Below are 24,884 nucleotides of genomic sequence, written 5' to 3'. Positions count from 1 at the left end.
CTTGATGTATCTCAACATATGCATGAAATAACAAACCTGTGGAAATTTGAGCTTAATTGGTCGACGAAGTTGCGAGATAATAATGAAAGAAAAAACACCCTTGTCACACGAAGTTGTGTGCGTTTAGATGGTTGATTTCGAGACCTCAAGTTCTAAACTTGAGGTCTCGAAATCAAATTCGTGAAAAATTGCTTCTCTCTCCAAAAAAATGTCACTTTAGAGGGAGCCGTTTCTCACAATGTTTCATACCATCAACCTCTCCCCATTTCTCGTTACCAAGTGAGGTTTTATGCTGATAATTATTTTGAGTAATTACCAATAGTGTCCACTGCCTTTAAGCGCAAATTGTATAGTAATAATTAATTAATCTCCTTTTTCTAGGCTCTGTTAATTACTGGTTCTAATTCGGTTGAAGCAGCCGCAGCCTGGTATTTTGAGATGCAGGAGACTGAAGAGACCGATCTCAACCTGGAAAGTGGAGCTCTTGCAAGAGTGGGTCAGGTACAACACATCTCCAAGTTCTTGAGAGTTTATCATACAAATTGTAACTAGTATTGTTGTTATATATTTATTTGGTTTGTTGTTATTAGTATTAGTTTGTTGTTATTGTTATTAGTGTTGTTGTTATTTTTTTTCTTTCTTTATATCAAGTAATAAACCACAAGGGAAAACTTGGTTTCCTTTATGATTTACTACTTGAGTTTTTAAATTCAAAGTCGTAACCCCCATAAGGTGATCCCTCTGCTGCAGCTTCCCGGGTTTCATCGTTGACTTGAGTGTGATCCCTGGCGAGTCAACTATTATATGGCTTCTGAATGACACCCCGAACAAATATAATGCCAAAGTAGGGAGATCGGCAACATAAGCTAGATACAAATGTAGTTGAGTCGGGCTAGTTAATATGGAGGTTCATTTTTATACAGTTTTTATATTATCAACAGCTCTGCTCTATTGCATATTACCAAGTAAACTTTATGCCAGCAGTTATTTTAATAATTACCAATAGTGTTTTAAAAGGAGTTCTAGTGTTATGTCCGCCTAAAAGGCACAATGCCTTAATACGGATGATGACATTGTACTCACCTAGTCTGTACATTTATGTTGATCCCATTTCCCTCAGGGAGGAACTACAGCCTCAGTTGCTCCTACGTCTTCGTTCGAGGGAGAAGAAGTCAAGATGGTTTTTGTAGTCAATATGGAATTGAAGATGGGAATTGGAAAGACTGCAGCGCAGGTAATTTGAATTAAGTTTATTTAGTTTATTTTTGGTAACGGTACAATTTTGTGTAAAAATAACCTTGCAAACAAAAGCGTTACTGGCCTGACGTTTTGACCCTACTAGAGGGCTTGGGTTGAAAGGTCAAGCTATTTTTTTATATATTTGTTTCCCTCGGTCCTTTTGGTTCTCAAAAAATAACCTCGACAACACTTTTGCAGTGAGTCTGTTATACTGCACATATAATGACAAGATGAAGCACAGGCTTTTTTTCCTGGTGAAATTACATTATCAAGAAAAAAATGAATGCTTCTTAATATTTGTCCTGACATGACTTGTATCTCATAAAATTTGTCTCTGATGAAATTCTTAATTACAGTGTAACTAAAAAAATGCTATTATGAAACTATGTTTCTGTCACACAGAAAATGTATTGTTTTGTATCTCCATGTCAGATTAGGCCTATCTCATAGAAAATAGTAATTTGTTTATTAAAGACAGTGGACACCATTGGTAATTGTCAAAGACTAGTCTTCACAGTTGGTGTATCACAACATATGCATAAAATAACAAACCTGTGAAAATTTGAGCTCAAACGGTCGTCGAATTTGCGAGATAATAATGAAAGAAAAAAAAACCTTGTGTCACGAAGTTGTGTGCTTTCTTATGCTTGATTTCGAGACCTCAAATTCTAAACTTGAGGTCTCGAAATCAAATTCGCGGAAAATTACTCCTTTCTCGAAAACTACGTCACTTCAGAGGGAGCTGTTTCTCACAATGTTTTATACCATCAACCTCTCACCATTACTCGTAATCAAGTAAGGTTTTATGATGATAATTATTTGAAGTAATTACCAATAGTGTCCACTGCCTTTAAGAGCACCGACTTATTGAAACAGAAACTACAGTTTTCATTGGCCAGAAGTGCCCCCTTGGACACAAAAAGTGCATTTCCTTGAACCACGCCCCCACCCCCCCCCCCCCCACCCAAAGATTTTCCCTTTATTTGTTGTTTAGTAGACCTTTGATACCAAAACAAACTTTTTCATCAGCAAGTTTCCGGATTCCAACTTCTTTAAATCATGTTGCACAAAGATAAGTTTAACCAAATACAAGTACATATATGTTGTCTTTGATTGTATCTTCTGCTTGATTTTGTTACAGGTTGCCCATGCGTGTTTAGGTCTATACCGAATGTTGATTCAAGATGGAGTCACGTATGCTCCACTGCTGTTTCAATGGGGATCTCTAGGGTATGTATTGAAACAATATATAAATCATGAAGGGTGGGGTCATACATTGGTATGACCCCAAAATTAAATTGTGTTTTAAAGGCACTGAACACGTTTGGTAATTGTCAAAGACCAGTATTCTCACTTGTTGTATCCCCACATAATGCATAAATAACAAGCCTGTGAAATTTTGGACACAATTGGTCATTGAAGTTGCAAGAAAATTATGATAGAAAAAACACCCTTGCTGTACAAAATAGTGTGCTTTCAGTAAGAATGAAAGGCTTCTAGCCAGAAGTATTTTCTTATTTTAGTGAGAACTACCTACTTCTTAAAAACTACGTTACTTATAAAGAGGTAGTCGTTTCTCACGATGTTTTATATTACCAACATCTTTCCATTGCTCGCTACCAAGTAAGGTTTTATGCTTAGATATAAATACTGAGTAGTTACCAAACGTGTACAGTGCCTTTAACACCATTCTGAGAGGATGTATGCCCAGATGGGCAAGTGCAGCCCTTCAAAAAGCCCTAGAATTGTCAATGTCACATTTTTGTAATATATTCTGAGGTTACCCTGAAGGTCTGAGTATAATTGTGGAATATTTACCTTCTAACAATTTTTTACAATCATCAGCCGTCGTTGCAAAAGTTGTTCTGTACATGTACTTGGAGGAGCAATCGAAATGTTCTCAAAATGACAACTTTGATACAACTTTTCTGCATGAGAAGATTTATGTCTCAAGCACTGTTTTTTATTTTCTAAACACTTATTGAGAGTCTTCGCATTTGTTTCACCATAATGGTGCCATAGTTAGCCCTCAACTTAATGGCATACAGACATGATGCATTAAGTCGATTTTTTATATGAATTATGGATATTGTGTAGTCTCCATTATTTGACTTTATGATTCACATCATCTTTCATTCATGCTCTTGTCTGAAATATGAAACCGTTGAAAGTATCAGTTCACAATAGTACTGCATTTGTAGGCTGTGAACTTTTGTTGAAATGAATTCATATACAAAGACCATTGGGGAGGTGGGGGGGGGGTGCTCAACCAAGGAAAACATATCCATGCATAGTACAAATCATTTGATATAGAGGTGTGGGTTACCTCAATGTGATTAACCTCAACTTGATATTGTCATAATGTGCAAGTGTCACTCACCCCTACCTGAAGCATCTTAGATGATAAAACCTTCTTCCATCCTGTCCATGATAAAACATATCCATGCATGGTACAAAGCCTATGATGTAGGTGTGGATTACATCAACGTGATCGTTACACTGGGGGGGGGGGTCAGTTTACCTCTATCTGACATGTCTGACATGACCATTCTAGTAGGGTCAGCAACCTCATAACTTGACATTGTCACACTTGCTAGTGTCACTTACCAGTAACTGAAACATCTTAGATGATAACATGGCAAGACACTTAAGTCCTTTCTCACCCCTGAATCGTCCATCTCTTTGTTTTACAAATTGTTTTCAATTGAATGATAATATCCCACTGTGTAAATGAAGTCTTGTGATTGTTTTTCAATTGTGTTAAATGTTGAAATAATACAAGTAAAACGTTTACTGCAAATGAGATAACTCTTCAGCTTCTTTATGCGGTTCTTGTTCAAATGAACACAGTTCACATTGTGAAACTCTGCTGAAAATTCTTTCTCGTTTATGATTTTGAGCGAGAGGCACTTCAGTGAATAAAGTTACCAGCCAAAATACCATATGTCACATGCACAATTTTTGACTGGTGTCCTGCTAATTTCTGCTAAGCACAAAATATGTAGGTAAAGCAGCTCTTTGAAATTTTGCCAAGTTCACTTCACTTTGCAGCAGAATCCTCCGTTGCATGTTGCTGCATTTAGCAGGGTTTTCATTTCAACTCTGTCTCATTTTCCTGCATAATAACAGGGTTTTCATAACAACTGTAATGCACTTTGAGGTATTAAGCCGAGTGCCTAGAAAACACCCGATGTTGGTCAGAGTAAAAACAGGGGGGTGGATTTAAAAGGAATCGGCCAAGTACCCAAACCTTTTAAAAGTGGGTTACACTGGACTTTAGGGTGAACAAACCTGTTACAATCACATGAAAAGTGCACCTACCGTCTTTGTACACACAAAGTGCCTCCTTGTAAGTGTGTTTGTGTGTGCCGAGGACAATTGTACAACGCGGGACTTGCGTAGAAACAAAGACAAAGAAAACCTTCAAGGAAATTGTAAGGTGTTATTGTAAGAGGCTGGTTCCATCCTCAGTCAGTGTGAAAACAGTCCAAGGAAACTAATTATTGATTTCCTATTCTGCTGCTCCCAATGACTTTGACCAGGGTATCTGCATTTGAAAGGCATTGCTTCTTTTGTTACTTTCGTTTCGGGTTGCAGTTTTGTTATGATAATAGTTTTATTTCATTTGATTATTTGACTGTGTGTGTGGTCTGCAAAGGGGGGGGGGGGGGGCTTTTTTTTATCTGTTTCCATTTTCTTTTTCTCCACTTTACCTCACATGATATTGATTCACTCCTGTGGGCTCCCACTGGGATTTGATCAGACGGGGAGTCATCATGAATTGGCTGCCGATGCTAGGAAAAATATTTGGATAAGCTGAGATTTCAAACTGATCGATTGCTGATGACGAAATATTATGTTGAAAGACTTTTTTGGTAACCCTGCTGCCGTGGAACTAATATTTCGGAAATACATTGCTCCCTCGGAAAGTGCTTCTGACCTGGGGGAGCAAAAACACTTGGAGAGGGTTGTTTTTGTTTTTTAACTAAGAACACAAAATGAGTAGTTTCTCCTTGTGCCGTTGCCCCTTATCAAAGGTTATTACCCTTTGGATCAAAGATACTGTGTCACAATTTGTTCTAAGGGAGTTAAAAAGACGTTGTTCTGGGGTGTTTTTTTTTTTGTATTTTTTTATTTTTTTTTTGGGGGGGGTTCGCTTTCTCGCTGTTCGTTTCTCAGAAACTTGTACGGAAAGGTCATCAAATTTAAACGATTGTCTCGCTCTTCTTTTTCTCAGAAAGGTCAGCAAATTGAAACGATTGCCTCCCACACATTACTTTTGTCATGTGTGTTCTTTAATCATAGAAAGTGAAATGTACCTGCTTTAATGGTTTGGTAATGAGTACATTACACATTGACTCAACACAGTCTACATGCTTTAATGGTTTGGTAATGAGTACATTACACATTGACTCAACACAGTCTACATGCTTTAATGGTTTGGTAATGAGTACATTACACATTGACTCAACACAGTCTACATGCTTTGGCGACTCTACGTACTTTTGACCAAACTGTTGAACTTTAGTCAAGAATGATATCAGCTAAATTGTGTTCCCATTAATTGTGTCAATGGTAGCCCAGGTCTCGAAATAACACACGACATCCACTGCAATTGCAGTGGCTGTCGTGTGCTTTTGCTGTGGTGCCCTTTGCAAAGTTACAACAGAGATTTACACTGTCCTCATCCAAGTGCCCCTTCAGAGAAAAATGGAGGTGGCCCTTCAAGAGGCAAGTTCAAGGCCTGCTGGCCTTTCGTCATCAAGGCATTTGTTGCTGAGACAAAACGCCATCTCCTTTCATCATCAAGGCCTTTGTGCATTAAAGACACTGGACACTATTGGTAATTGTCAAAGACCAGTCTTCACACTTGGTGTATCTCAACATATGCATAAAATAACAAACCTGTGAAAATTTGAGCTTAATTGGTTCGTCGAAGTTGCGAGATAATAATGAAAAAAAAAAACACCCTTGACTCACAAAGTTGTGTGCTTTTAGATGGTTGATTTTGAGACCTCTAATTCTAAATCTGAGCTCTTGAAATCAAATTCGTTGAAAATTACTTCTTTCTTGAAAACTATGTCACTTCAGAGGGAGCAGTGTTCCTTCTTTTTTTTACTATCAACCTCTCCTCATTACTAGTCACCAAGTAAAGTTTTATGCTAATAAATATTTTGATTAATTACCAATAGTGTCCACTGCCTTTAAGAAAAGATGTGAAGCTGTAGTTCTGGAACGGAAAAACCACACTTGCCTTTGTGGGTGGCAGAGCCACAAGGCTTTTTTTTAAGTTGATTTACCGTTTCAATGGAGGATAGCAGAGACAAGAGAATAAGGCAATAATTATAATTTCTGGAGAAGTTAGAGAGGCCTTGTGGCTTTGCCCCTCGAGCTTGTGGTTTCCCTTCAAGTCAATTCACAGCTACTGTACTATAGCTGTCCGAGGGTTAAAGGTCAGGGGTTTATTATGTTGTATTTTAAATTCAAAAGTAAAAATTTATATTTGAAATTGACGGGTCCTATATAATTGGTGATCCCTTGCTGCTGCTTCCCAGATTGTATCATAAACTTGGGTGTGAGCCCTTGAGGGCACCCAAAACAAAGAAATTAACAAAATAGGGAGACTGCCAACGTAGGGCTAGATAGCTCAGTTGAAAGAGTGCGGTCAAACACTAAACAGGAGGTCATTGGCTCAAAGCAGACTCTAGTCTTTTTTTCACAACAGATATTCACAATTATTTACAAAGTCAGTTTCCCGTAAAGTGTGTTTTCTTTTTGATTTTATGTGTCAACTTGCAGTGAAAAAAGTGTAGTACTGTCCGGTTCTGATGCGAACCATCTCATGGATCTGCAGAAGAGGTCGACACTCGTGGGTCTACCGTGTTATCTAATTAGAGATGCAGGAAGGACACAGGTGAGAGGAAATCTTTGTTTTCTATCGTGGCTATTAAAAGGACATGTTGCCTTGGATCAGGGGAGTCTATTCAAAGCGTTTGTAATCCTGTAATCCTGTAAAAAAGGTGATTTAAAAGTAGAATACAATGAACCAAATACACAAATATGCCTCTGAGTTGCTTTTGTTTTTCTTTTACTTTGCGAACTAACACAGTCTGCTATTTTGTGGAGTCAACGACGTCAGTTGAGGAAAACGACGTTAGTTGAGGGAAAACCGTGCAATTTTGAGGCATATGTGTGGATCATTATATTCTACTAACAAATTTTAGAGCATCTTTCCAACTGCATTTTTTAACAAATGGTCTCAAACGCTTTTCATAGACCAACTAATTTCCTAGGCAACTCATGTCCCTTTAAGCTGAACCAAAGTGTGTAGTCACGACACACTGTTACATATAGACATGAAACACTAACTGCTATTTAAACTGCTATTGCCCCGAGAACTGCAGGTCACAAGAGGGTGTTATTATTCCAGTTGTGTAGTGATGGAAGTTGCAGGAATGATAGCGCCCTCTTGTGATGATAAAGTTTTTGGTGACTGTATTTTTTAACTACATAACTAGAGAGTATTGAAATCAAGACTAAAAGCAATGAATACTAACACAAAATGGCGGTGATTGGTTCACTAACAACATCACAAGGAGACGGTGGCCAAACCACAGCAGCTAACTTGTGGGTACAACCCTGTACCATACCACTCTTTTGGGAGGCGTGTTGGTTCTGAGAAGTGTAGGGCCCAATTTCATAAAGCTGCTAAGCACAACAATTTGCCTAGCATAGAATTTCTTCCTTGAAAAAAACAGGATTACCAACCAAATTTACATTTTTTGCATAAATTGCTTGTTCCTGGTATTCAGCTGTTGTTTGCTTATCCTGAAAATCACGTGGACATTTATTTGGTTGGTAATCCTGTTTTTATCAAGGCAACAATTTCATGCTAAGCAAATATTTGTGCTTAGCAGCTCTATGAAATTGGGCCCTGGACGTTTTGAACAACATACTGTTATCACCTTTAGGAGAGAGAGTTTTTGTTTGAAATGTCGAGACCATCAGTTCATCTCAGAACCACCATTACTCCTCTCAAGAATTACATGCATGGTTGTACTAACAATGCTACTACTAACAATAGTTTGTATGTTGATGCGCACCATGCAAAAAGATTCAAACACAAGGAAGTTTTTGTTTGTATGTTTTGTCTCATGTATTTCTTTCGTTGAGTGTCATCATTGATGGCCATTCGATCGATAGGGGAATACAAGAAAACATATACAAAATATAGGATATGAGGCATTGCATGGTGAGCTATCAATACATTTGGTTTGCGGTAACACCATGTGTGTATCTACTTGCCAGGTAGAGTTTGTTCTTAGAGAACTGTCTTTATATAATTCTACTACCGCGGATTATATTTATCGGATGTTCAGCAGACTTCTGGGTATACAAAATAAAAATAAATAAATTTAAAAAAAACAGTGGAGTGGAAGAAGTGATTGGAAGCCTACTGCTTTAGAATACTTTTGAACATAACTAGAATGTAGGCTAGTTACACTGAAGGTATTTAGTGAATCCAAGAAACTCTTTTGGGGGGATTTTTGGCATGTGAATGCAGTTTGATTTTGTTGAGCTTGTTATAAGAATGCCAACAGCATTACTTACCTCAGCTGTTCTCATCAGACTAAAGTTTGGAAACCCACCCATTGCTCATGCATGGCGTAGGTTTTCCAAATGCATCTACATTTTAAAGGCAGTGGACACTATTGGTTATTACTCACAATAATTATTAGCATAAAACCTTTCTTGGTGGCGAGTAATAGGGAGAGGTTGATGGTATAAAACATTGTGAGAAACTGCTCCCTCTGAAGTAGTAATTTTCCACGAATTTGATTTCAAGACCTCAAGTTCAGAACTTGAGGTCTCAAAATCAACCATCTAAACGCACACAACTTCGTGTGACAAGGGTGTTTTTTTTTCTTTCATTATTATCTCACAAGTTCGATGACCGATTGAGCTCAAATTTTCACAGGGTTGTTATTTATGTTGAGATACACCAACTGTGAAGGCTAGTCTTTGACAATTACCAATAGTGTCCACTGCCTTTAAGGGATTTATTTATCCGGAGTTACAATGATTTCATTTCAGGTTGCGCCCGAATCCGTCACTGTTCTATCTGTTTTTGGACCTGCTAGCAAAGTAGATCAAGTCACAGGCACCCTCAGTCTTCTCTGACATCTGAAACTTAATCATTTTTTTAAAGGACAGAAAAACATGTTGTTTGTTGATTCTTCATCGTGGACGTTAGGGGAAATAACTACTTGCATGTTACCTCAAAAGACTGGTTTGTAAGTCATGCTAACATCTTGACATGACTGTGTGTTCCTTCAACGCTTTTATAGAGCTTTTAAGAAAGCAAATATGCTCTCTTCAGGAGGATTGCCAAGTGTCCATCGAGTTATTTGCCAACATTGCTTGGATTCATAGTGTTTCAGCACTTTGCCTCCATTATCAGACGTCTGCATTGAAGTTGTTTTGATACCTTGCAGAACAACGTTTCTGGTCTTCAAAGTTAGTTACTAAACCTGATTTTCGTAGTATTACTATAAATGTGTTTGTTAAAGCCATTGGACCCTTTCGGTAAACAGTGTTGTCCAAGGCCCACACTTTGTGTACCACAACTTCTATATCAAATAACAAACCTGTGAAAATTTAGGCTCAATCGGTCATCGGAGTCGGGAGAAAACAACGGAAAAACCCACCCTTGTTTCCGCGTGTTTCGCCGTGTCATGACATGTGTTTCAAATAAATCCGTAATTCTCGTTAACGAGAATTTATATTTTTTTGCTGTTTTCTCAAAAAGTAAAGCATTTCATGGAATAATATTTCAAGAGAAGTCTTTCACCATTGCCTTCTGTAAACCCTGTAAGTTATTTGTAAATCTGTGATTTGTTTTTTCTGAACCGAAAGGGTCCAATGGCTTTAAGTGTAACTGCACAGGGGGTTTAAACAAAATGAACAATATGGTGACGTTAATAAGTTTGTTGACCGTACTGTCCCATTTGGCGTGTTGCCCCAATAAGAAATGTCCAGTCGAGTACGGGAAGTGAACGTCTCGTTTAGGGGCGCTATAACCTTTCCTCCATGAGACCTCTCCATTGTTGATAATCAAACCGTGCTGGTTTGCAGGAACGGCAGAATGTAAGCATCGCAAACAATCGGGTTTTTAAACACACACATGTTCTGAATTTTTTTTTTTTTTTATGAACTGTCAATTAACTTAAATCTTGTCCATGATTGTTTATAATTGCTTTGTTTTCACCAAATTCAACACTATTTTCGAATAGTTGTGTGACATTGTTACAAATCGCGGCCATTTGTTTGTGTTTTGCATTCTGCATTCTAGGCTTTCCTTACAAAAATTCACTCGGGCTGTGACTTTGCGATATAATATGCTCTCCGTGAAGGGGAAGGGGTACTCGGTATAAGGCCAACATGATGACATTGTTAATAGGAAGAAAACTGTAAATTGCAATGCCGCCCTCTATTGGTTTAGTGCCTCATTCTTGCCTTCTACTATTTTGTGGGCATAGTCACCTGGTTCTGTTGATTGTGTTTGATCTTTGTTGGCAATGGTTGACTTTAAAAAATATGTATAATACAATATTTTGGGGAAATTAAACTGCTCAAAGCTGTTTGGGGATTCTTATTTTAAGGACGAAAAGGTATCGTTGTGAACCCACGTTCATTTGCGATTAATAGAAAGCGCTGGGTTGGAAAAGCTGTTGTCTTATTCGTTACTTTTGCTTGTGGTTTATTAATATTCATGTATCAATCTTTGATAACCCCCTATGTCATTATACTATACAATGCGCACCGAAACATGATAACATTATGGAAAACAAGTTTGTTCACCTTAATGACAGGTAACACAGGGTGTCCAAATTCAAAGCAGGCTGTCAAAAAGACACCTACACACCCATCTGGCTACGTCACGTGAATAATATTCCTCTCTGGGCGTTTTCAACTACCATAAATCACGTCAACCATGACTACTGTAGTATACCTAGATTGTTTCTTTCAAACCAACGTGAAATTTTTCTCATGCATTTCGTTTTATATCCGAACTAAATAATACAGCACTTTAACAACAATAAATAATTTGGTTATCTATGTTATAGTTATGTATGTTACCATTGGAGTGAGTACGGACAGAGACGGCAAGTGTAATAGAAGTAGCTCTTTAGTTTTTACAGTCAAAACGGTGAATCTGTTGGGTGAAGACACACTTAAGACGTCAGTATCAGTCTTCGGCCCAAAATAGAATAATCTTGGACGGGAAGCAGCCCGCAGGAGGGCGCTAGCCATGCAAGTTAAAGCAATGATTACGTAACACAACAATAAACGTGGGGGGTTCGCATCGCACCCGTGACATGTAAGTTAATATATAATAGTAGCTACAATCTGAAATAATTATGCTTATTTATACTGCTTAGCGTGCATATTGCTGGTACTAACCAGAACTGAAGTTGAGGTACTCGTAAAGTTTGAGAAACAAAGTGTACTAATTTCGTCTCCGTGAGAAATCTAATTCACGGCTGCCTTGGAGTCGTGTCACCTTTTGTAGAAACGAAATGTAAGAAATAAGTAATTAAGACAATCGAAATGGCTGTTAATTTAGTTTTGTGTTTGATTTTAATAAATAATATAAAATGTTAAGCAAATCATTTAATGAAGTTGTATTGCTTTCTTGATAATGATATTTTCATTCGGAAATTGTTATGACTTGGACAACTGCCATTTGTGGGGTAGCTTTAGGGAAAATGTTGTTTTGTGGAAATGAATAATAATAATAATATCGAAGTCTTCTAATATAACTCACGTATCTACCAAACAAGGTACTCAAGGCGCTGAGTATATACAATTTTTCAGAAAGATGTGTTATTTAAATAATGAATTATAATACCCAATTAAGTAGCACCTTATAAGGGTTTACAAGGTGCTATGGCGCATTAAGCAGCCACAGCCAGGAACACGGGCGATCCCATTATTTGTTCGATATGCGCACTGTGATCTTTTACATGCATTACACAACACATGTGACCAACGGCTTTAAGTTTGGCGCTTAGGTTTCATCAATAAAAATATATTTGGCTACAATAAAGCCATCGCAGATGTTTGAGAAAAACTAGTTTTAGTTATTTTTTGTTATATTATTTTCAAAATATCAGTCACTGCATTGAGAAAGCTCAGTTAATAGTTAAGCACCGGCATGTTCACCGGTGGTTATTGGTTCAAATTCCGCTCTGGTAAATTTGTCTGCGTTCAACCCTAAATTACAGTTTATTTACAATAATGACAAATCTTTGATGGCCATTATGGGTAATCTGTTTCGTTATATATGGGTGTGCTGGCTGAGTTCCAGACTTGCATAAACAAAGACACAATCACATCACTTCCGTACTATCGCGAGATGGATCACTTGAGAAAGTGAAGAGGAACTCCCTCGACGTTTCAAAACGCGGTCCATGTGGTATCGCAGTGGGTGTTGGGAGGACGAGGGAAATGACAATCATTCATGTATGTTGGCCTAGAATGCAAGGTTTGACTATCGATGGTTTTATCGCTTAAATCGTTATGTGCCCCATGACTTGCCATTTACGTCAACGATCTTATGGAAAGACAGGTGGTGTTAAATCAATTAATGGAACATCAATTAATTGCTAGATGCCGATAGCGATGATTTGAGGCAGAGTTTGTCGGAACTAATTCGAAGGTTTGGAGATTGCAGGGGGTACTTGAATGACGTGGTTTGAAATTGGTTGGTATGGTATTGCACAATTGGGTGTTATTGTTTTCATTTTTAAAGTTCATTCAGTTTGGCGATATGAGAAACGATGGAAAACAAATATGTATTTATGGTAGGCCCATCTCTCTCGCTCACCTGAATCAGACACAACTAGACAACTTTTGGAACAATCAAAAAATGACAAAATTGAAACTTCAAATTTTTGCTGTTTATACTTTTTTTTTAACGTAATATCAACAGCTCTCCGCTTCTCTTTAGTAGTGTTTATGTTAATATATTTTTGATTTTCCGGGGCCCTAAAATTGGAATGTTTTTATTTATTTGTGTTCTTATTTTGTTTGGCTTAAATTCACTCAGCATTCATTACCTAACATACATGCACGCCAACATCGATTTAAAGGAACGACCTTAAGTAACTGATTTCTTCGATCGTTCCGGAGTTATTAAGTGCTTGGTGAAAAAAATCTTAGCATAAGCCATTAATCCAGATTGATCCGATTTAATTATCTTCCAAAGTAAGATGTTAAGAAATCTATAAACATGTTGAAGTTACATCATGAAGTTAAAACACAGCAGTCAGGGCTGTGCTAGTCTTCTTCCCAAGCATCGATCGAGCGTAAGTGACCGTCTGTCGGTGCAGTGTGTGTCTTTCTGCATTGCATTAACATTATTCGCACATCTCACACCAAACGTAGTCGCACACCGCACTACGAATACAATTTCAGAAATCGCTGAATTTTAAATTTGCTTTAGCAGTTCGTGGTGAAATTGCTTGATCTGCGTGCCCTGGCTGCGGGTTCTGCGATTTGGAAGGGGAACAAGATGGCGGACAGTGGTGCTCAACGGGGATTCCTTGTGTTGGTTGCTTTGCTGCTAACGTACAACGCCTTACCTGGCGATGGTAAGCTAATTTTCTTGAATATTTTTCCATTGGAGATAAGCATAGTTTAGTTATGAACACAGTTCTGGTGCTGACGTTGCTGTATATTAAGTGTATTATTATTCTCAGCCAGTTACGGCAAATAAGCAGCAAATTCACATTCCTGTGTAGTTAAGCAAATCTGCCTCTTCGGTTGCCACTGTATTCTTAACATAAAAATCAAGCACGCAGTTTATGCGACATCTTGTTTAGCATACATTTGACATTATTCAGTTTGACATTGGTCTACATCGTTCATTTGAATGTTAAGCTTAATTCAAAATGAGCCAAGATGGTTGGCCAGAGATTTTCTGGCGTCTACATTTCGTCCCAATGAATACAATAATAATACAAAAGAGAAACAAACAAACAATCGTCGACTACTTTAGTTTTTATGGTTGTGAGGTTTAGTATGTTGCTGTAATGGGGCATATAAAATATGTTTTGTTGACACAGTTTGTGTTTTAAACATGGAGCTGATTCTGTGTGTATTTGCTTATGTATACTTCAATGTAACATTTTGCTGATTTGGGGGGTTGAACAAAGAATTTACTAAGAGTGGATTCGAACCAACGAAATATTTTGCTACAACATGTTCGATGTTTTTGTTTTGTTGGTATCTACCATTGAAAGCATTATAAATTCAAACTAAATTTATATCCGATTATTTCTTCCCAGCGACCGATTTACTGCAACATCCCTCGGGGTATCAGGAGAAGCTAGTGAAGGACCTACTGACGGAGTACAGCCGATATGTCAGACCAGTTCTCAATGAAAGCAAACAGATTGAGATATTCTACCACATTCGACTCTCGAGAATCCTCAAAATTGTAAGTTTTAGTCTTGATTTCATTTTGATTGATTTGATTTCATGATCACGCAAATGATATTTGGCTTTATGAAGACTGAACAATATTGAGTAATATTGTTATGATAATTGATCTATGTTCTGTCTTAATAATAATGGTATGTAGTGTTTTCTTGCAGATAATGTTATGTGTAATATACGACTTACAGATGAAACGATCATGATAGCACATGTGTACAAAATGTGGAAACAAATACTATCGTTGTGTTAGTGCAATGCCAGAAATGGGTTTATTGGGAAAATTTACCGTTGATTTTATGGGTTAAATTTGTGTTTAAGTTGCGTGACCAATATTTTGCCGTAAGAAAATCGTAGAACCGTTTGTCTTGAATTGTGACATACTATAATCAAAACGAAAACATAAACAAACTTTTTTCAATGTTACCACGAACAATTAACAGAACCGGTAAAAAAAAATCATTCCGACAGCTGTGGCTGATATGAGTCCAAGATTAATATTAATTAGTTGCAATTCTTGCAAACGATGATGAGCAAACAGCTTATAGATCATGTGAACTTTGTTTAAAATAAGTGTGACCTTGTTGATTCTTTCAGTATTCTGGCAGGCACAATACTACACAGGTCCTATGGGAAAGTTGACATTTTGTGTCATATATTCCACACAAATCAAAGAATTATGAAAGTAAAGCTGGACAAGTTTTGAGATGTGCTCCCTTTCAGCCTACCAAAAGTTGATAAGAATTAGACAGTGCAATTTCCATAAAATATAAGATTAATGTTCCATTAGGCTGTGTACAAATCCTGCCTGCAGGAAGTCCAGGCTTTGTGGCTCTTTTGTAAACATGTGATGTCACAGGTCACATCGTCTATAACTTGTAGTTAATTGAAGGAAAAATACATTATATTGGACTCATTTTTGTTGTACTTAAATTAATTTTATAATGTTTTCTAATGTTCTTTATTTATTATTTTTCTCATTTGTGCATGTGTTTATTTATTTATTTATTCTGGTGGGTTTTCTGGAGTGGGGGAGGGGTGCTTCACACGTCACTCCTTACATTCCAAACACCTGAGATTTTAAGTGAAGCCTTTGGATAATAATGTATTTAAATAGGCCTTACTGCAAAATGTGCGTTATTTAGTTAATTTTGACTTACGTATTCGTTTTTGCAGGGTCAAATTCACAAAGATTTGAGACTAATCGCGTATCAATTTTAATTGCTACACAAAGTTTGGTTAAAAAAAAAAAAAAAAAAAAACACGAGATGGCGTCTTTAGATTTATCTTAGTACATGTATATGCTTTGTGAAATCGAGCCAGTTGACCCCACAACTTTCTTTCACGTATTACCATTTATCTACAATCATCTTAATTTATGACTATCATGTTTCCACTCATCTTAATTTGTGACGATCAATTTTGTAGTTTTCATTTTATTTTAATCAGATCGGATGTAATGTGTGACTATCAAATTTGTAGTTTTTATCTAATTTTAATTAAATCTAATTTTAATTTGTGACTATCAAGTTTGTAGTTTTTATCTTATTTAAATTTTGACTAATTTTTGACTGCTATCTAGGTGTGCCGCCTTAATTTGATTTATCTTTCTTCTATTCTTGGTGTTCTATATTTGATTTTGATCAATCAGCAATTGCCATTGTTTATTAATGCACCCTATTCTCTCCTCAATCTTTTCTGTTTGATTTACTATCTATTTCTCCGCCCTCTCTCGACGTCTTCTATCCCCGAAGGATGAAGTCAATCAAGTCATGACAACTGTGGTTAGACTTGAGCAGGTAGCTTCTTCATTTCCAAGCCTAAAGAGGAAACAAACAAAAAACGTGCATCGTGGACTGTGTTTCTTTTCTTCGTATTTTGCATGTTTCTTTGCACGCTCACTCTTTGCAACTGTCATCACTCGCACAGCATTGATGCACACGCTGCATGGTATAATGATTAGCACTGGTTGGACCTATAATGGCAAGGGCATGGTATGACGCCATTTTGACATTGGCCGTGATTGTGTGAGTCTCGCATGCGAGTCCAACCAGGGCTAGGCTGATTTACAAGTGAATAATACTACATCAAGGTTAATTATATGCATAATTTGTAAACATGTATTTTAAGATTGTGTGAGTGTGAAATGTCCATGGATTGATAATTTTAGAATTGTTTGCCGACGATCTTTTCAAGAATTTAAAAGTTCCATCTACTGGAGCTGTTTAATGTTATACTGCCACACTGTTTGGTAATCACTTATAAATAAATGCAGAAACAACCTTTTGGTTAGAAACCTACAGTAGCGCTCGATAGTATGAAGCACATTGTGAAACACCTCACTACAAAGTAATTGTTTATGTAAAATGATCAGTTGTCATGCCCCTATATTTGCTTCTGAGAAGCGTTACTGCCGGATGTGTATTCAAATTACAGATTTTATTCTTTCGTGGACATAACCGCTCTGGATTTTGGGCGATATCACCCAATATGACACCACCTTTTGTTTTGAAATTTTCAAGGGTTTATAGTTTTATTTAATTTTTAAACAATCACGGTTCCCAAAGCAAAAGGTGCTTAAAAATACCTTTTATTTGATCCATGTAGGGGTATTACCGAAATATAAAATATATGTTATCCGGCTACCATCGCACTGTCATCACGCAAACGTATTTCTAATCCGTCGATTGAATATTAAGTATGTTGTATAAAGCATGACCAATCAGCATGTATGTTCTCTTTGTCTCATTTTAACCCCCACCCTTTGAATAATGTGTTGCATACGTCATCACTTCTTGTGCACATCGTGGACGTGTAGGACGAGAGAAACCAAATCCTGACGACAGCAATATGGCTGGAGCAGGTATGATAGAACAGGATCACCTGATTTTATGTTATTAGCAGAGGTGTTGGGAGCACATAGATGATAACTTCCTCTAAACTTACTTATTTACGGTAAAGTTCAAGAGATTCGCAACAAAAAGCTCAGAAACAATACCTCCTTTTCACCGATAAGTGTGTTGCCATTGAACTTATTGGGTTAGCAGTTAATCTGGCCGTCCGGGGCAATCAGCACCGAAGTGTTCTGGTTTGTGCATGATTCAATTGAGTTTACATTTTTTTTTGCAATGGAATTACATTGCGATAACAGGTGTTAATTGTCACATGAAAATGTTGTTTTGCTCTAGCCTCTTTCTACGATAATGGAGCTTTTCCGCAATGCACTCAAAACAATCCCGGGTCAGAATTGGCCTGGATTCCTAGTCATAGTGGGGCCTGTCCTACATGTCCTGGTCAGAAATTTCATGATGTGAGTTTAACACAATTATGATCTCATAGACATTGTATGACGGTATTGATTATTCTATCGATACACAGAGCATTATTCTACTGAAACGTTTCAGTTAACTGTTTCATCTGCGTGAGTTCCAACACCTCTGGTTATTTAGCACATTGACTAACCATGTTACTAACAGCAACAGTGTAAAAGCAGAACTAATGTGGTGTGATGTTAACAAATTGCACAAAGTTTAGGAGATGCTTTCTGTTGTGAGTACCTTTATGTTATGGGGAAAAACATGTCTTTACAGTGTATACTGCAATTATTGTCAGGGATAATGTTTTAATAAGGTGAACAGAGAAGGTTAAATAACACCGTTATAAAGGGGATGGGTTGATAAATAAAACGCAAATGATTGCACTCGAGATATTTCAAAAAACAGTTGACAAATGCGTTCAGATCATCTCAGATTATTTTACTGATTTGAAATATAATGCCCAATAGTCTCAAAATGGCTAAAAACACTTCCTCGGGAAGATGAATGAAGTTCATGTATTTTACATTGTCTAAATATAAAAGAAAACATTACTTATGTAATAAAATTGATATTAAAATTGAAAAGGTCTTTGAATAGTTTGTATCTAGTAAGAGTTTGCTGGGGTTTAAACTGTGATAAGTTGTACGACAATGTTTTTATTACGCTTGACACCAAATCACACATGTGCCGAACAAAACTATAAGATTCGGTTGACATCTTCCTTGTTTTTTAATGGTTTAAGTATGAATAATTGCCAGTGTGATATATTAATGATTTGTCATCGATATACTTAGAAATGGACGGACGATTTTCTAACGTGGGATCCATTGGACTACGATAACATCACCACCATTAACATCCCAACTCGCAAGATGTGGATACCAGACACGGTGCTGTATAACAGGTCAGTTGATTTTACAAGAGAATTAAGTGTTTTGATCTTTTTATGCTGAAACGCTCATTTGGAAACGGTGTTTGTGCCCTTCCCTTAACAAATAAGTTAACCCACATGTGAACTGACAATAAGTTCGAACATGCCTTCATACACATCAAGTGGATGACATGGATATTTGGACCAAATCCTCGGTTTAATGGACAAAATTGATTCCAAATAAGTTCGCTTTGGTAATGTTTGCTTTTGTTTAACCTACTGTCAAAACCGATACTCCTCAGTAACAATTGTTTTGCTTTACTGTAATTTATTAAATTGTACTTAGGTTATTGATCAACTTTTATTCCCCCACCCCCTATAATGGCTAAAGCTTTGTTTCGTTTTATAAAGCATATTATTCCCTATATTCCCCAAGTCTGAGTTCATCTTTTTGTTGTAGATATTCCTAAATTTGTGCATGACTTCCTTTGTTGACGAATAAAGATATGAATCAAACAATAAGTCGCCACAAATGATCTTGCGTTCTTGTGCCAAAATGCATTGTTAACCTCTCGCAAATTAAGGTTTTGTTTTTCTTAACTCCCTTAGTGCTGATGTGGATAAAGAGCCAGGCACAGGCGTCATGATGACCAATGCAGTCGTCTCATATAACGGTGAAGTATTCTGGGCAGCTCCCGCCATCTTTAAAAGTTCATGCTCCTTGGACATCACGTACTTTCCCTTCGATAGGCAGACGTGCCGTTTGAAGTTTGGACCATGGGCATACAAGAGTACCGAAGTCGTCATGAAAACTGAACACGGTAAGGAAATAATGTTTTATTCAGATGGATTTAATGAGAAAATAAGAATTAGCTGTTGCAAACTTCTTAACAACCAAAATGACCTATAGTGTAAATAGTTAATGGCCTGACGTTTTGACCTCAAACGAGTCTTTCTCGAAGGCTCGAAAAAAAAAGATAAGTAAAAACTTGAAAATGTGTGATCCCGTGAAAACTGTTAGATTACCCTTTCCTACCATTTAATTGTACTTCTCCACGGAGGTGCTTCTGCAAAATCAACACTTTCAATTTTAAAACCTGGCGACTGTGAGCCATTCACCATTTATAAATCTTAGTACAAAACTGACGGTACGATTTGTTCAACCCAAGAAAGTTAGCTTGCATTTTTTGAAGAGCACTCGGGGGCAAGGAGCGTGTATGAGAGGCCAGTGAACTGTCGTTAGACATTCATTACACACGGCTGGCTAATGTGTTAGGTCCCTAGTGGTTAGCAATACACCGCTAGTGAAAATATACAGAGAGACCATACTAATTTCTGGCTTCGGGTCTCAGTGGCTGCTGACCGGGCTTGAAATTTTCATCTTGCAAATTGATTGATTATCTTTGATTATCTCTTAAATTTGGTATGTGTTTCCATTGAATGTCAGAGCAAGACGTGTGGACACGTAGACACAATTCGGCTATACTAAAAGCAAATGGAATCATCATTTAAACAATCCTAAAATAAATGACTACAAGAATACTATGGCCAAGCGGTTTATAGCATCGAACTCGAGCTCTGGTGTCGGTTTGAATCCTAGTTTTGACACTTCATGTCTCTCCACCCAGGGGTATCTGCGAGGGTAGAGGTTGATATTGTGTTTGAAAATGTCGAATGCCACGAAAGCCCAGGGGTGGATTTCACAAAGGTAGTCCTAACTTAGGACTAGTCCTAGGCAATGCTAAGAGATGGGACCAGTCCTAAGTTAGGATGAGTTACTGGTCATAATTTAGGACCAGTCCTATCTCTTAGCAATGCCTAGGACTAGTCTTAGGGCTGTTTTTTTGTCCCATGTACGCCCAATGACCAGGGCCCAATTTCATAGAGCTGCTTAACGGTCGATTTTGTGCTTAACGGGTGCACCTAGCAAGTTTTTCATTTCATAGCCTTGCTTAAGCAAGCAAAAAGGGTCCTTAAAGCCCCATTGCTTAAGCACCCTGTTTAAGCGCCGGGCCCAGTTTCAAAGAGCTGCATCCCGTAACGGTCGATTTTGTGCTTAACGGGCGCACCTAGCAAATTGTTCATTTCATACCATTGCTTAAGCAAGGTTTTTTGCTTACATAGGTAAGCAAACAAAAAGGGTCATTAAAGCCTCTATTTTACTTAAGCACCCTATTCACACAGCGCATGGTGCAACACTCATTGCAAACGATGTTATTGTGCCGACACAGCGGTGATTGTACGTGCGTTTGTATGGTAGGTGTAGCGAATAAACGAGTGTCTATAATGCCTCAGAATCATGCTGTACAATGTATTATCTTCTTGTTTACTTTCAAGTTAGTGTGTAAACCTTTCGAGGGGCACTTTGAACCATTACAAATAATACATATCAGACACAGAAGGTGATGAATTTTTTTTATCGCCACTCGAGTGCACTCCGCATTTATTTCGCCCGCCATTTTGTCAGCACCTTCTTCTTTTTCGCTTAAGCAAACGATCTACAATGTTGCGCGCGCAGTTTGTTTACGTGCTTAAGCTAGCAACCGCTGGTGAAATAGGTTTACGCTTAAGCATTTTTTGTTGCTACGTTAAGCCAACATATTTGCTTACCGTTAAGCAGCCCTAGGCCATGCACACAGTGCAAAATACACTGCCTTTTTCTGTTTTGTTTAAGCAAACGATCTAAAATCTCCGCGCGCAGATTGTTTACGTGCTTAAGCTCGTGTACGTTTAGCATGGAATACGAATGGTTTTAAGCAATTATTTTTGCTACGTTAAGCGAAAAAATTTGCTTACCGTCAAGCAGCTCTATGAAATTGGGCCCAGGGCACAAATGTAAAGCGCAATGATACGTTGTTGTATACATCAATTGTTTTATAATTAATAATACTGCCGTATGACTGAATGTTAGTTTTGTTTTCATACACGCACCACAGAAACTGGTGATTGGACGCAGATGACTCCTAACGGCCAATGGGAACTTCTGGACATGCCGGTGAAGTCAAATCTTGAAGTCTACGGATGTTGCCCCATCCCTTTCTCGGACATCACCTTTACTCTAGAGTTACAGAGGAAGGCTCTCTTCTACGTCTTCACCCTCCTCTTTCCCTCCATCTTCATGTCGCTCATCTCATTCCTCAGTTTCTACCTCCCGGCAGAGTCCGGTGAGAAGGTCGGCCTGAATATCACTGTGCTACTCTCACTGGTGTTCTTCTTGCTCTTGGGGGCGCAACTCTTACCTCCAACATCGGATACTGTGTCTTTGCTTGGTAAGTCCTTTGATTGTCGTGTTGGTGTTGTTGTGCCTTTGCTGCTACTGTTGCCAATGTGTGAAGACATTTGCATTAATATCTATTGTTATTAGGCAGTGGACACTAATGGTAATTGTCAAAATCCAGTCTTCTCACTTTGTGTATCTCAACATGTAGATGAAATAACAAACCTGTAAAAACTTAAGCTCGATTGGTCGTCGGAAGTTGCGAGATAACTATGAAAGAAACGAACATCCTTGTCACACGAAGTTGTGTACTTTCAGATGCTTGAATTCGAGACCTCAAGTTCTACACTTGAGGTCTCGACATCAAATTCTTGGAAAATTACTTCTTTCTCGAAAACTCCACCGCTTCAGAGGGAGCCGTTTCTCACAAGATTTTATACTATCAACCTCTCCCCATTACTAGTTACAAATTAAGGTTTTATGCTAATAATTATTTTGAGTAATTACCAATGGTGTTCACTGCCTTTTAAGCAGCAAAACAAGTTTACATCAAACAGTTCTTTGATTTTACTTTTATCTACAGACTATTATACTAAAGCGCCCCGATAAGTTAAAAACCCGAATGGTAAGGGTTTAACAAAAAATATGCAAGGGAGAGAACGCAAAATGTACAGTTTATTTCATTTCTGCTCATGTTTCTCTCTGTAGGTCAATTGCTGGCAACAATTATCATCCTCATGTCCATCGAGACTGCCGGCTCGGTCATAATCCTCCGTCTTCACCACCATGTCCCGACCAGCCCTCCACCTCGATGGGCCCGTAAGCTCATCCTTGACTGGCTCGCTCTCGCTCTCCGCATGACGGGGAGACGCCACGCCTTCCACGAAGAATACACAGACCTCACACTTGAGAAGGAAACGTTAAAGGCTGACGCCCACCAAACCGACGACCCATTTGAATTCGACCAGCAGAACTCTATATTCAACTGTCAGACACTCGGTGTCAGTCTCCTGCAGCAGCTGCAGTTGGAGGGCGGTTCAAACGGACCGAAAGACAGCGTGGAGCAGGGCTATATGTCGGACTCTGACTACGGGAGTGACGCGACTGATCTAAGTATTGGGTCCACTGTGCAGCAGATCGGAGGATGCATTGATAGGCTGGTGAACAGGTCTAAGCTACAGGAGAAGAAATCTCTGATCCAGCAACAATGGATTGATATGTGTGTCATTCTAGATAGAGTACTTATGGCCCTGTTTGCTATGGCCATAATCATGACGTCACTGATTATTCTACTGAAGATGACGCAAAGTAAGCCCGTTGAATCTTGAGATCCTTTTATACATAGACCTTCGTTCCATTTGTTAGTGCTCGCGATTTATATTATCAATAAAATATGCACTCCTCAGTCTGGCTTTATAGGGCTTTAGAATTGTGTGTTTATTCATTCAACATTATAATATAGAATAACATTATAATTATAAATAAACAAGAATTAAGAAGGTCCGGTTTTGATCGAAAGCAAAGGCCATCTACCCTACTCATTGTATGAACATATTTATAATATAATTTTAGAAATATTATTTCCAAACATGACCTGCATTAACGATTTGTATTGTAGTTGTATAATTCTAATAATATATTGCTGTTTGACATTTGTATAGGCAAATACACGTTGTACTTAATTTATTTTATAATGCTTTTCGCTTATAAATAATAATAACTCCTAAACGTGAGGAAACCATTACTGGTGTAATTTCTGGAATTATCAGTTGTTTAAAGTTGAGATCCTAAATTGTAAGTATTCGGTTATTTACTATTTTATTACAAATTTATCCAAAATAAGAAAAAAGTGCAACGGGTAAACCTGGCATTTTCTTTAGACATTCACCACAAATATAAAAAAAAAAATGAAGGGGTAAGCCTTGAATTTAATTACAAAAAATAAATGATTCAAAGCGCGCAAGGGGTAAGCTTGCATTTTATCACGTAATTCACAAAAAATATGCAACAAGTACAGAGGGTAAGCCTTTTATTTGTTTTAATTGTTGTCAATAATAAGCCTCGCATTTCATTCAAACTTCATTAAACAAAAAAATAAAAATTGCAAGGCAGGTAAAGCCTTTCAATTATTCAAAATGTATCAAAAATATGCAAATTTGGCCTGGAAATGTGTAAAAGGCTATGACCTTGTGTACTAAGCAGAATTTGCCTGAAAATGTTAACAAGGCTATAACCTTGTGTACTGCGCAGAATTTGCCTGAAAATGTTAACAAGGCTTTAACCTTGTGTACTAAGCAAATTTTGCCTGAAAAATTGTGTACAAGTCTTCAACCTTGTGTACTAAGCAAAGTTTGCCTGAAAAATTGTGTACAAGGCTATAACGTTGTGAACTGAGCAGAATTTGCCTGAAAATGTTAACAAGGCTTTAACCTTGTGTACTGCGCAGAATTTGCCTTAAAATGTTTACAAGGCTATAACCTTGTGTACTAAGCAAATTTTGCCTGAAAATGTTAAAAAGGCTATAAAATATAACCTTGCCTGAAAATGTTTACAATGCTATAACCTTGTGTACTGAGCAAATTTTGGCTGAAAATGTTAACAAGGCTATAACCTTGTGTACTAAGCAAATTTTGCCTGAAAAATTGTGTACAAGGCTATAACCTTGTGTACTAAGCAAATTTTGCCTGAAAAATTCTGTATCAGGCTATAACCTTGTGTACTGCGCAGAATTTGCCTGAAA

General features: G+C 37.7%; 1 protein-coding gene across 1 annotated transcript in view; it reads left to right on the top strand.

Annotated features, from left to right (window-relative positions):
- Nucleotides 1-24,752, top strand: part of LOC117295508 (neuronal acetylcholine receptor subunit alpha-9-like) — a 29,417-nt gene extending 4,665 nt beyond the window's left edge. Inside the window, exons 3-13 of the mRNA XM_033778195.1 lie at nucleotides 382-501; nucleotides 1,121-1,234; nucleotides 2,381-2,469; nucleotides 7,039-7,153; nucleotides 13,748-13,895; nucleotides 14,592-14,743; nucleotides 17,558-17,602; nucleotides 18,851-18,960; nucleotides 19,537-19,748; nucleotides 21,864-22,196; nucleotides 22,853-24,752. Coding sequence (XP_033634086.1) covers nucleotides 382-501; nucleotides 1,121-1,234; nucleotides 2,381-2,469; nucleotides 7,039-7,153; nucleotides 13,748-13,895; nucleotides 14,592-14,743; nucleotides 17,558-17,602; nucleotides 18,851-18,960; nucleotides 19,537-19,748; nucleotides 21,864-22,196; nucleotides 22,853-23,472 — 2,058 coding nt within the window. The 3' untranslated portion in view covers nucleotides 23,473-24,752. The remainder of the gene's footprint in view (nucleotides 1-381; nucleotides 502-1,120; nucleotides 1,235-2,380; nucleotides 2,470-7,038; nucleotides 7,154-13,747; nucleotides 13,896-14,591; nucleotides 14,744-17,557; nucleotides 17,603-18,850; nucleotides 18,961-19,536; nucleotides 19,749-21,863; nucleotides 22,197-22,852) is intronic.
- Nucleotides 24,753-24,884: the final 132 nt, after the last annotated feature.

The sequence above is a fragment of the Asterias rubens genome, chromosome 10, assembly GCF_902459465.1.
Source record: "Asterias rubens chromosome 10, eAstRub1.3, whole genome shotgun sequence".
Classification (NCBI taxonomy): Eukaryota; Metazoa; Echinodermata; class Asteroidea; order Forcipulatida; family Asteriidae; genus Asterias; species Asterias rubens.
Note: the sequence above shows the minus strand (reverse complement) of the source record. Positions and strands in the feature narration are given on the sequence as shown.